This window comes from Solanum lycopersicum, chromosome 6 (genome assembly GCF_036512215.1).
Source record: "Solanum lycopersicum chromosome 6, SLM_r2.1".
NCBI lineage: Eukaryota > Viridiplantae > Streptophyta > Magnoliopsida > Solanales > Solanaceae > Solanum > Solanum lycopersicum.
Window position 1 is genome coordinate 39025517 of NC_090805.1, and position 14282 is coordinate 39039798.

Sequence of the window (14282 nt, forward strand, 5' to 3'; positions counted from 1 at the left end):
TATAAAAACAAAATTACAAAATATTTTTTTAATTAAAGCATACATTTTTTTAATAACTTAACAATACTTATTTTTAATAATAAATTGGATGAACTACACACACAAAAAAAAAAACAATTTTAATTTTTTTGGCAGCCAAATAGTTAATGTTTAATAGTTCAAGAAGTTTGGGAATTAAAAAAAAGTTAATTTGTTCGGAGGGAAAAGTATTAAGGAAATAAATATAAAACTTAAAATAAGGATATTTTAGTCTTTTTACATTTCTGGCCAAATTATGGCCAAATTTTTCTGGCCATTTAGCATTACTCTTTATTTATTTATACTTTTAAATAAAGTAATGAGTCTAATCCTAACTCTTCAATATTTTCGTAAAATAATAAGTGATTGTAAATTCACGTTAAAACCTAATTTTATTTTTCACCTCGTTCTTTTATTTGACGGCATCTCTTTTGATTTATTATTCTTTCGTTCCGTCAATATACAAACCAAGTGAATAAAAATACGATGCAAAAGCTTCCTCTAATTTCATATTAATGAAAGCGTAAATAACTCTTCATAGTTCATAGTCCCTATATATTTAAATGGTTTATACCTCTAATAATAATAATAATATTAATGAATGTATTTCACATAATTAAGTTTTGTCTATTAGATATTGTCATGATGTTATAAATGTACCATTATCTACTTACTTGAATAGAAACTTTTACTATATAAATATCATATATTTGTTTTTTTTTACAGTAATTATAATATACAAAAGATATATACACGCATAGGCTCACACATATATATTGAATATTTTCGTATTGTAACTAACAAATTGTAATTATTTTTTATGGAGCAATAAAATATGTAAAATCGTAAAATAATATATGAGACTCTAATTTATCAAATAAACTTCCGTTTCATATTCCACGATCACAGTGACTCATTCTACAAATATACATTTCATTACATGTCTTCCTCTTTTTACTTCTTTCTTCTTTTTTTCTTTTTCAAAAAAGAAAGATATATTATAGCCGCTGCGTAGCTATAGCCATTTTAGAGTGTTCGTATATTTTTGATATATATTTAAAGTTGGACACTCTTAATAAAAGTTATATCTTTGATGTACAATAGTAATAAATGTCTATTTCAATAAAAAATATTTGAGTTTGAACCCCAAATTGTACACCATATACCATTATTCTTGAACGTCCTTCATAAAATTTGTAATGAGTTATTGAAGAGAACTTGATGTAGAATAGCTTTAAATTTCTTAATTATTGATCGACTTAAGATGAATATCGAAATTCTGAAACAAACTAGTCAAAAGAATATATATATATATATATATATATATATATATACACACACACACATGTGAACCGCCTAAAAAAGTTGATTGACAATTCAGTGGTAATAAAGAGTGATGAAAATATTTTTCACACTAGTTTCGTGAGTTCAGTTCTCACTGTCAATAAAAATTTCTCTTTTCCTCTTTAAAAGAAACATGTTTTGCAATATTTTTCTCTTGAATCTTAAAATTTAAAATTCTCAAACTCCTTACGGACTAGATGCTTGATTATATCACATATTTACATAAGTACGTTATTAGATTAAGTTACATGTAACATAGCACATGATTTAATAACATGGAACATTCAAGTTAAATTAGATAAATAGTATATAAATTTTATACTATATTGTATATAATTTACACCCTTCCATATTTATTGGGGAAAAAAAAGAAAAAAAGGTGTTTTGACCCAATTAAGTCAAAGACAGCGTGCTGTTTGTGCAGCAACTTTATTTTACACACGATTCAATCTATACTATTTCTTTCTGTTAATATAATATTTTGAACGAAAAAAATTAAAAAATAAGTAATTAATATTAGAGATAAAAAATCAAAAAAAGAATTGTCTTCATATGTTTTTCTATAAAGAGGTGACAATTTATTAGTTGTCACCTTCTTATCAAATAAGTAATGTTTCACAAAATTAAGAAAATATTGATTATTTCTTCTAATTTTATCTTTATTTAAATGAAGTTTTATATAACCATTTATAGAAAGTTACTTGCTTTTGAATCACTTTACTTTATCATATTTTTGTTTACACATCCCTTTAAAATTACCTATTTTGATTTATTATCTTTAATCCTTTTATGGTATTGATCTCACTTCAATAAAAAATAAATAAAACAGAGAATTAATATAATTAAACAATCGCAATACTAGAGTACTTGATCAATTAAAAATAGTTATTACTTACTGGGGACAAAATTAAAAAAGGGAAAAAATGTACTCAGTTATATTTTAATTTTCTAAAATAATAAATATGTTAGATCATCTAATTTTAAAAAAGGACTACAAGTAAAGTAATCGGATGAAGTTTTTCTATTTTAAGGCATTTAATTAAGAATAAATAAAAATATTCCTTTTTTTTAGAAGTAAGTAATTTAACAGGAATACTTATACTATAATAAAAATAGGAGTATAAATAAAACAATATATTACCATGCTTCAGATTATTTTATTTTATTTTCAAAATCAAGAGTCTTATCGAACAAATAAATATTCATTAATATAATATTTCTTGAATCTTTTCAACAACACACATGACATCCGATAACGTATTCTCAGCGTCACGTATCTAAATAATTGTTTTGTTTGAAATCACTATTTCAAATTTTGGATATAATTTTTGTTAATATTATCACTAGCACTTTTCCTTTTAAATAGGTCATATAGATGGAAATATCGGACTAGTAAATTAAATATCAGGTGATTATAAAAAAAAAGAGAAGTATTGAAAAAATGTTTCAAAATTGTGTGCAATTATTAGTTTCGTCCCTAAATTATAAATAGACTTAAAACATCTCGTTATTTGACTATCAAAAGTTAAACATACCCTCGATCTACCATATGACATAACAAGTGGTCTCAAACTCTTGTAGAAACATCTTTATAGAAAGTCGAGAGAAGTATTGAAAACACTTCTAAATTTGACGAGAATTAGGAGTGTATTACACTCATATTATAAGATCGAGGATGTATTTAACTTGAGCTAGTCAAGTAAATTAGTGTTTTTTTAAGAATATCCTGAATCTAAGAGTGTCTTTTTCAATACTTCCCTTTTACAAAATAAAGTTTAAAATATTTTTTTTGAAAAAAAAAAAGACATCTCTTTGAATAAAACACTACATAAAGAAATGAATATAATCCCTTGAGCTTATTTAATGGTTCTGGTGGAAACAATCTTTTTGATTAATAATTAATCCCTTTTATAAAATAAAGTTTAAAATATTCTTTTTGAAAAAAATAAGACATTTCTTTGAATAAAAAACTATATAAAGAAATGAATATTATCCCTTTCTGAACTTATTTAATGGTTCTGATAGAAACAATCTTTTTGATTAATAATTAATTAATCTTTTAATGAGAGCATATATGTCTACGTATATTCTGTACGTTATTGCAGAATCTAGAAATTAAATTGAAGAAATGCGTAGAGAGTTTATGTTTAAAATAAAGTTAAAAATTACAAGTTATATATCGTCAAGGCATGTATATATTTCAATGACACCTAATAAAGTCACTACTTTTGGAATGTGGTGTGATGGGGTTAAAATTTTCAATAAGGAAATTTAAAATTTGAAAAAATTGATATACGAAGTAGTTGAAGGAAGTTCGATATATATATATATATATATATATTATTTTTACATGTATATATAATATAATTGGGCAGGGGCGTAGTTACATAATTGGACATCCTTCGTCGGTAAATTATATCGTGTATACAAGTAAAAAATATATAAAGTGATTAAACAATATATTTTGGACACTTTAAACACAACAAAGTAATGTAACCTGATGGTTTAAGGTGCCTTGAAAGAGTTAAGCATTTAAGCGTATGAGAGTTTAAATCTCGTTAGCCGTTAGCAGTAGCTATAAGCCTCTCTTTTTTTTCAATTTTTCCTTGTTTTTAATTTTTTTCATGTATATTATGTAATTTTTTCACAATTTTCATGCATATTACGTAGTTTAATTTTTAAAATTCCTAGTGTACTCATTCATCCAAAAGAACAAATATACTCATATACAATTGCTGGACCCTTCGTGAAATTTTTGACTACGCCACTGCTAGTGGGATGTATTGTAATTTTCTATTCTCAATTAAAAATTCTAGATTCGAGAAAAGATCTTCTTGGGAGCACTTCTTCCAGAAATGAATATTGCAATATACGAATCTAAATTTAATTAGACTCTAATAATATTATTAAATACTAAATATAAAATAAAAATAATACACCTAAAGAAGTCTTCTATGTATAAAATGAACTCAATTTTCCTTGTCTCATTTATTTTCACCTTAATATCTTCATGTAAATAAAAACTTTTAAAATAAGACTACGTACAAGCTATTGCAAATGAAAAATATGTCAATAGAAGACAATAAAGTCAAAGTCAAATTGAGTGAAAACAAAGCAAACAATTGCATTTAACCTAGGTCTGTTTGAGGAAAAATTGGTCATGTATATTTTCAAAACACGTGCATATGAAGTATTTTGCGTTCAAACTCTCAAAGCAATATAAAACATAATATTTGATGCATAAAGTATTTTGTATTTATACACGATCAATAAGATGCGTAATCTCAAATTTTCAATATTAATAAAAATAATTATATAATATAATCGATTAAGAAACATCACTTAGAAAATTTAAGTACACATTTTGTGCCATTAGATGCCCCTAGGAAAGCTCAATATATGAGAGAACCTAAATGTAGTAATTACACACTAGTTATTTTCTTATTTTATTTCGATTTCAGAGAATAATCTGTCGTTGTTATAAATTTTGTCATGACTTTTGTCCTTCGAATGAACACTTTGTACGCATCGAGTAAATCCCAACAATATAATAGTCTGCGTACAATACAAGCAATCATGTAACTACCCTAGGCAATAAATATGGATAACCAGACTCCAAACCAAATCTAATTATTATTAAGAAAGTTAATTTAACTAATTAATCAATTTATAGTTCCCACTTGAGTTTTCTTTTATTATTTACACCTTGTAATTAACTATCAAATTATTATAGCGTGAATTATAAGTATCGATCGAGAGATTAATTTACTATTTCAAGTGACATAAGTAAACAAGTAATTTAGATAATTTTAGCTTTTATAATGTGAAAATATTAACTCTTTATCCATACGAGAATTCAAAATTAAGTGAAATTAGTGGACGAGTTCAAAATAATTGTTCATAAGAAATAAATAATATTGAAATAAAAGATTATACAAACTTTCCTATATACTATGATCGGTAACGTGCCTTCATTATCTTTGAATTTTAAGTCCATAAAACAACTTTAGCATAGTTAAGTAAGCTTAAATATTAATTACGGTATAATCTTGACATAATACGTCTCTCTCTTTTTCCTTTGTCCAAGTCATATTCCACTAAGATCAGATTTAATTTTCTTAAAGTCAATTAGTGTCATCAACCATTAATCATTGCTAATGACTTATCAAATTAAATACTGCTACTAGTACTACTTTTCTCAATCTTTTTAAAGGCTCAAATATGCGATTAAACTTTCAGAAAAAGACTCATTTATGTCTTTAGTTAAAAATTTTGCTTATTTATGTTATTACCGTTAAAAAAAGGGTTAATTTATGCCATTATTTTTTAACGGTGATTTTGCAAAATCATTTTAACACGTGACCAATTATAATTCGGCCACGTGATCAATTTTTTTAATTAAAAAAATCCAAAAAAAATAATTCAATTTTTATTCAGATTTTTTTTATTTAAAAAAATTGATGACATGACCAATTATAATTCAGTCACGTCATCAATTTATTTAATAAAAGAAATCAAATAAAATTAATTCAATTTTTTTTCCAGAATTATGAATTTTTATTAAAAGAATTGATGACGTGGACGAATTATAATTGGCCCACGTATCAAAAATGGTTTTGCAAAATAACTGTTAAAAATAATGGCATGAATGAGTCTTTTCTTTAACGGTAATGACATAAATAAGTTATATTTTTAACTGATGACATAAATGAGTCTTTTCTAAAAGTTTAGTGGAATATTTGAGCTTTTTTTCCTTTTTTTTTTTGTTTAAGAGAAGCAGTCATAAAAGAAACTATAATTAGAGAATTTTGCAACTTGAATTTCAGTTGCACTGTTCAAACTTCACCATAAACAAATAGTAGAATTTTTTAGTTTAATTCAATGATGAAAGAAAGGGGATGAGAGGAATCAAATTCTTCAAAAATATTTGCATTTATCAAATTTTCTTCTTGTATAAGTCGTTATTTATCATTTCGAATGACAAATATAGCCACTAAATATATTGTTGGGCTGCTTTGTCGAGACAGATCGAGGCCCAACAATAATTGTAGATGTTTGCATAATTTTGTCACTATCTTAATGGACTCATTGTAGTATTTCATAAGAGAAATTTTCACATATAGCCACTTAAAAATAACCTAATTACTCTCCATAGCTATAGTTTGATAATTACAATTCGTAGCTACATGTTATATGGAGGAGAGAGGTGAGCAGACTGGGAGAGAGAGGAGAGAGGAGAGAGACTAGAGAGAGGGGGAAAAGAGTGGGAGAAAGGTGAATTGTATATGTGTATTGGTTAGATAATTGTATATTATACATATATATTTGTATATATGGCAAGAGAGATTGGGAGAGGAAGGAGAGAGGCGAGCGATACTGGGAGATGGAGGAGAGAGGCGAGCAAGATCAAGAGAGGAAGGAGAGAGGCGAGCGAGAGAGGGCAGAGAGAGGTGAATATTATATGTATATAATTGTATATTATACATATGCATTTGAATATATGGCAAGCGAGATTTGGAGAGGGAGGAGAGAGCGAGCGAGAGAGGAGAGAGACAAGCGAGAGAGGACAGCGACTGGGAGAGAGGTGAATTGTATATGTTTATAGGTTAAATAATTATATATTATACATATGCATTTGTATATCCTAGTGCAAATGTGACTAATTATACAAACTCGATGTCATCCCACGTAATTAATTAATAATGTTAATCACTAGTAGTAATTATACCAAACTATAGCTATAATGAGTAATTAAATAGTATAAGTTTGCTTAGCCGCATAATTTTCCTTTCTATAATAAGGACATTTTTTTATGAAATTATTGATGGCATGGGGTTTTTAAAACAAAAACAATTAAATCAGAGTATTTTTATTTTATATAGTTTAAGAATATTTTTTAAATCTTTTTTGTTTTTTATTTTATTTTTTTATTCTATGAAATAAATAGTTTCTTTTTAATTTATTGGGCAAATTATCTAAATGACCATATCTATACTAATTTCCTATGTATTCAAATAATTACCAAGCATTTCACTACTTGAGAATTTTCTATCATAATTTAGTTGAGATGCATGGAAATACATCACTCCCTAAAAAAAAGTCTAGATTAATAAAATATAAATATTAGCAATAGTGATCATAATTCTATTTTCTTGATTATTATATTTTAAGGTACGATTTGATGAAGTTCTTTTCAGAGTTTGAAGGTTTAAATTTGTCAGAATATGGCGAAGTTATTGCAAGTGTGATTTTCACCTCAATATATAGCTTTAAATTACATCCATAAATTAGTTAGACTATTAGACTTAGTGATATGTATCTTACTAGTGACTACTCTATATTTTGATTACATGTATCTAGAAGCGACATATATATGTATTTGTGATGGGAAATATATGATACTATCCAATTATGCAAATCGACGATAAGGAAAATAATTAGGTATTAAGAGTGTGTTTGGTACGAAGGAAAATGTTTTCTGAAAAATGTTTTCCAATTTTCTCATGTTTGGTTGGGGCAAAAGTTTTAGAAAATGTTTTTCAAATCAACTCATTTTCCTCAAAATTAAGGAAAATGACTTCCCTTAAAAAATTAAGGAAAACATTTTCCAAATCTCTCCTCCAATTTCAAAATAATTTTTTTTTGAAAAACATCAATTTTATCAATTTCAAAAATTTATTTTTTCACCCGATCCCTAACCACTTCCCCTCCCCCCAACCACCCTCTCCAAAAAATTAATTTTGCTTTTCAAAAATAGGTTTGAACTTTAAATTTTTATCTTTAAACTCCTACCTCCCCCTACACACCCCCCCACCAGCCCCCTCAACCCCCAACCCAACCCTCCAAAAAATTATTTTTGCTTTTAAAAAATACTATCAATTTCAAATTTTTATTTTTTTACTTCTACCCCCTCCCCCTGCCCCCACCCCCACTATCCCTCCACACCCCCACCACTACTATCCCAAAAAAAAGTATTTTTAAAAAATATTTTCAATTTCATAAATTATTTTCTACTCTAGTAAAAATAAAAGATGTTCCTCAAAAACACTTTTCATTCATAAATTAAACACTAAAAATCATTTTCAAAAAATATTTTTCTGCGCACCAACCAAACATGAGAAAATAAGTCCAAAATCTACCTGTTTTCTAGAAAAATATTTTCTATGGAAAACATTTCCCTTCGTACCAAACACACCCTAAATTAGTAAAATTTGTGTTGTCTATGCTAATTTATTTAGACCTCCATTTATACTTAAAAGTTCTTTCATAAAAGACTTTATTTGTATCACTCCTAACTGGTCATAACTATCTTGTAATGACGCATATTTTTAAATAAATTAAAAAGGAGGTTTTTGTTATTAAGACACCTTAAATTCTGAAATCTAGAATAGAAGATACACTTAGCAACAAGTAATAGTACACTCATATTGACTAATTTATAATCAGAGTTCTCAAATCATCTAGTTTAAGTTTAATAACAAGATAAGCATACCACCAAAAATAGAATATAAAATACACCCAATCAACGTATACAAAAGTTTTTTTGATTACATAGGTTGTAAGATTAGATACATATACATTCAAATGAAATGAACATACTTTGATAATTAATAGGAAACTTACGTAAATATACTATAAGTAAAAAATATTTACCATTTATAGTAATAATATTTTTTGTCACTTGATCACTTTTAATTCATTTATAATACAAATTTAATATATATTACAAAGAACAATTTATTATTCTAATATAATACAATTTTTAACGATGAATAATACATTTATCACACATTTTAATACACTTATAATATAATGTGACAATTTTTAACCAAACAAACATGATATATTTCAAAAAAATAATTTTATTTCATATATATTGCATACATAATTCACTTTTAATACATATTACATATTTAACAAAGCATTACTATAAATAGTAATAAACAAAAAATATTGCTAAAATCAGTAATTATTTTTTAAAATGTATTAATTTACGTAATTTGTCCATAATTAAGGGAAATCCCAAAAATGTACTCGAACAACCAAGAAAACACATGGGCCTAAGGTTTGTGGACAGAATGGTCTTGGCCCATCCCCAGCTTTCATCAAATTAAGTCCAATAACGTGGCATAAGTACAGAACACATATAACCAAAAGAGTAGGCCCAATTAACTTTACTTGACCCTAGGGGTGGGCACGATACGATATAGTATTAAAAAAATGGGAAAATTATATTTAATGGCAAACTAATAAATCAAATTAATTGATATAACTATCCTTTGATTTAATTGTGTTCCCTAACAAATTGTTTGCCAGTCACTTTTCTCCATCAAACTCTCGCTCGCCACTCTCCTCTCTCGCTCCATCTCTCGCTCGCTTTCTCTCACTTTTATACAAACACAAGTGTATAAAATATGTTTCTATTTGTATAAAGCTGAGGAAATTGTAGTAAATACATATATTTTTGTTCCCCTCTCCCAGATCTCGCTTCCACTCTCCCTAATCTCGCTCGCTACCCTCGCGGCCTTGCCTCTCTCGCTTATACATATAGAAGCGAAGTGTATAGATTGCGTTTCTGTTTGTATAAAGCGAGAGAAAATTGTATATACACATGCAAATGCATATATTTTCGTCCTCTACACTTATAATTATACAATAAAAATACTCCCCTGCCCAGTTTCTTTTGCCTTTCTCTCTTTCTCGTTTTATACAAATTCAAATTGTATATAATTTCTCTCTTTCTCGTTTTATACAATCTGATTCAATTGTATATTCCCTGCCCAAGTTTTTTTTTTTGTCTTTCTCTCTTTCTCATTTTATACAAATTCAAATTGTATATAATCGTTCAATACACTTATAATTATACAATTCGTTTTATACACTTTATTTTTATATAATTCTCTGCCCAAGTCTTTTTCTCTTTCTCGTTTTATACACTTCGTTTTATACAATTCGCTTCAATTGTATATGTATAGCGAATTATATATTTATATGTTTGCTATAGAGTGTAATTATGTAAATTTTGCTATAGAGTGTAATTATGTAAATTTTGCTATAGCATACAAATATAAATTTTACGTTTGCTATATGTGAAAGTTGTCCTAAAAAGATTGATTCAATAATTTTAATTGATGGGCTCTGAATATATTATACTATACTATTATAGTATTAAATTAATTCAGTACGATTCAATATTTTAGTTGATTTACATATACTAGTATATATAATAAAGAATGATGAATTTAATTTTTCAATGAACATCTCAATTATATCATACTAAGACCTTATACATGTAAAAACGTTTAATAAAGTACTTATATTTTTCTTGTTAATCGATCACCCAAAAAAAAAATTTAAATGAAGATATAATAATCAAAATTTCAAACATCTAAATTAGTTACTACTATTTTGTATATTTGCTAGTATTTTATATATATATATATATATATATATCGAAAACCAAACTTTTAAAAAATGCATACCAAATATATATATTCCATATCTAGCATACCATACCCTTGTTCCTACCCAACCCCATATCAAATCTTAAACACAATAAAGTACTACTTACCTGTTGAGGAACCCCTTGTCTGTTTTTTTTTTTTTTAAATAAACTTATACTATGAGTATATATTAAGAAAAAATAATTAGTACTCAATACGAAACACCACCAAATATAATGATATGAGTAGTTAGTTGGTTCATTATGATGTTCACTAAGTAACTACTACCAAATTTAGATAAGAAAAGGAGGATTTATTCATTATCACACAAGATTGCATTAAAACCTCGCAAAACAATAGGGGATTTAATACATCCACCGTTACCTCTCGAATCCAAATTGATTTGTGTTAAAGCAAATCAATTTAGACCAGAGTATATTGGTGCCTGTACATATTATATATAACACTTACTATATTTACATCTACATCCAAGAAGAATTGACTGCTCGAAGCTAAAATGGAGCAACTGTTCTGATTTCTCCGTTGCTAGTCATCCATGGATGCCCTGTTTATCAACACCATATTAACACAGTTTAGTACTCACACTAATTAATTACTCCCAAAAAGAAGAAGTAATTAATGGGTAAAGAGAATATTAATTAATACTAATTCATGATTATTGTATTTTTTTTTTAAAAAAAAATTGGTCAAAAGTTGAGAGAAAAAATCATACTGAGAACTTGTTCGGCAGAGAATCTTCTAGAAACGTCTTTAGAGAGCATTCTCCGAAGCAAATCCTTCGCCGCCGGCGATACTGAATGGAAGATCCTAGGCGGAAACCTAAGGTTAGCTCTGAGCACAGCCTCGAAGATCTCTGAAGCTGAGTCACCAAAGAAAGGTGGAACTCCGGCAAGCATTATATACAGAATAACACCAGCACTCCAAATATCGATCTTCTCACTGTAGTTTCTCCCAGCTAAAACCTCTGGCGCCACATAATACGGCGTTCCAACCACGCCGCTCATCAGCTGGCCCTCATGGAAACACTCCGCCGATCCAAAATCAGCCAATTTCAGTTCGTTAGAGTCGGTGAATAAAATGTTATCCGGTTTGATGTCCCTGTGGGCTACACCGAGACGGTGACAGTGCGCTATTGCTTTCATTAGTGGTACCTATAAAAACATTAAGCATAAAATTTATCAGAAATGACGAAAAACTAAAATAAAAGCCGATTATGAATTCTACTTCGCTTAGCTTTACAATTTACTTTCTCCTCCAATTTTCGAAAATTCAACAACGTGCTGCATCGTAGATCGTTCCTGATTCAAGCCATTTTACGAAGCAAAAGTAAAATTTCCCCATTTTGATCAGCAACGAGTGAGATTTTGGTGATCTGGAAGAGTACCATGACATCAACAGCGTCGGACTCTGAGAAAATCGGTTGACTACTGAGGCGTTGGAACAAATCGCCGGAGTTGCAGAGCTCTAAAACCATATCAAGGTGAGTATCGTCCTCGTAGATATCGAAAACACGAACAACATTAGGATTTGGCGAAAGCAAGTGCATAATTTTCGCTTCGTTGTAAAGACATTGTCGATCTATGGCGTCATCGGCGATTAGGCGCTTGTCGATAGACTTGACGGCGAATAGCTCACCGGTCGCCGACGAGTAACACTTGAAAACGGTGCCGAATCGTCCCCTTCCTAACTCTCCACCCACACAATAATTTCGCTTCAGTGACTCACTCATTCCGTATGTTTTGTTTTTTTTTTCTCTACTTCTCTGACTTATTTTTTTCGTTTACAAGGGTTGGTCTTATAGAGTAGGAATTTTATGTGAGAATATTCGGTAGAGGGGATTGGCCAATGATATACCGCCATCTGGAGCTTTTTACTAGTAGTTTGGTAGCGGGATAAGGTTTGTGTTATTTATTTATAAGTTATACGACCTTTGATAGAATGATAAAATTAAGTTATTTATATAAAAAATTAATATTATATTTAATTGACAATTTAAAAATTTATTTAACTAATATATGTATAAATTATGAATGATTGCGTATATTAGTTTATGTGGAACGTGAAATAATTAATAGTATAAAAAATAACTATTTTTGGCTTAACTAATATTTGTATAAAATAATACATAAAGTTATCGATGATAAAATAATACATAAATTCTCTCATAATTAATTTTTATATTACTAATGCATAACTCTAATCAACTAAAATAACCTTGTTACTTTTCAAGAAAGATTATAATCTTAAGAGTTTGTTTAGCATTATTGTTAAAAATTGCTTGTTTTAGAAGTGTTTATTTAAAATAGTTTTTTAGAAAAGTGTTTTGAAATAAAATAATTTGGGTTTAACTAATTCATTTAAAAAGTATTTCTGATAAGCCATTTATATTTGACTAATCTTTTATAAAAAGCCTTTTTTAAAAGTCCAATCACGAAAAATGATAAAGTACAAATGAACTTTTAATATAAGATTATTTATAGAGAGAAATTATTATATATATCAATTATAAAATTCTAATCAAACTTTTATTTATATTAAATTAAAGTTTACATATTCAAATTTTCAAATCAATATGATAAATAGATAAAACAACACATAAATATAACATAGTGATTTAAAATATAATTAAAAATATCAAACCAAATAAATTTGAAAATCATTCCACAAAGTTTAGTCACTACATACAAAAAGTTTCACTGTGAAAGTAAATAAATATAAAATATATATTGGTAAATATGTATGCAAGAGTAATAAAAATATTTTGATCTTGAAAAACATAATTTTCTTTATTTAAGAAATATATATATATATATTACAATCCAAAATGGATGCGATGACATTCTAAAGTCAGCCTAAAACTCAATATCATTACACTAACATGCAAAAAATTTATAATAAGCGTAAAAATACCCCCATAATCTGGTTATAATATGTACAAGCCTCTGAAGTATTACAATTGATTCAAAAGAAAACACTAGTCTCAAATTAACTTGTTTCTAGAATAGAACAAGATCATAACTAAGGAGAAAGAAAGTCCGTTGAGACGACAAACAACTATCTCACAAATCTCCAAGAAACCTCGTAAAAGAAGAGAATGACAAGTACCACAAAAATTCAGGCTCGTAATCTACAAAAGTTATAGAAGCAAGAGGTGAGTACCAAACCACACGGTATTCAACATGTAAACCTCTAAACAGAAGCTAAGGGAATGAAATACGGGTACTCCTACTACCCCAACCGAACCCCACAACTATAACCTGCATAAAATAGCTCAATTTAACAGTTCACAGTTTTCAAAGCACATAGCTTAACACTTTAATAATTTTATATAATCAACAATGCTACTCTAACAACTTCATATCCTCAATAACAACACTCTAACAATTGCATCTCTTCAATAACATGCTCAATATTCATCAATCACAAGTTCCACAAAAAGGCACTCACAAGATCGGT

General features: G+C 27.7%; 1 protein-coding gene across 1 annotated transcript; it reads right to left on the reverse strand.

The window, feature by feature from the left end:
- Window positions 1–11317: 11317 nt before the first annotated feature.
- On the reverse strand, window positions 11318–12555 carry PPCK2 (phosphoenolpyruvate carboxylase kinase 2). The gene is made up of 3 exons (NM_001247375.1): window positions 12211–12555; window positions 11539–11977; window positions 11318–11370 (listed from the first exon to the last, which is right to left on the reverse strand). The coding sequence occupies exons 1-3, from the start codon at window positions 12553–12555 to the stop codon at window positions 11318–11320; spliced, it is 837 nt and encodes a 278-aa protein (NP_001234304.1).
- Window positions 12556–14282: the final 1727 nt, after the last annotated feature.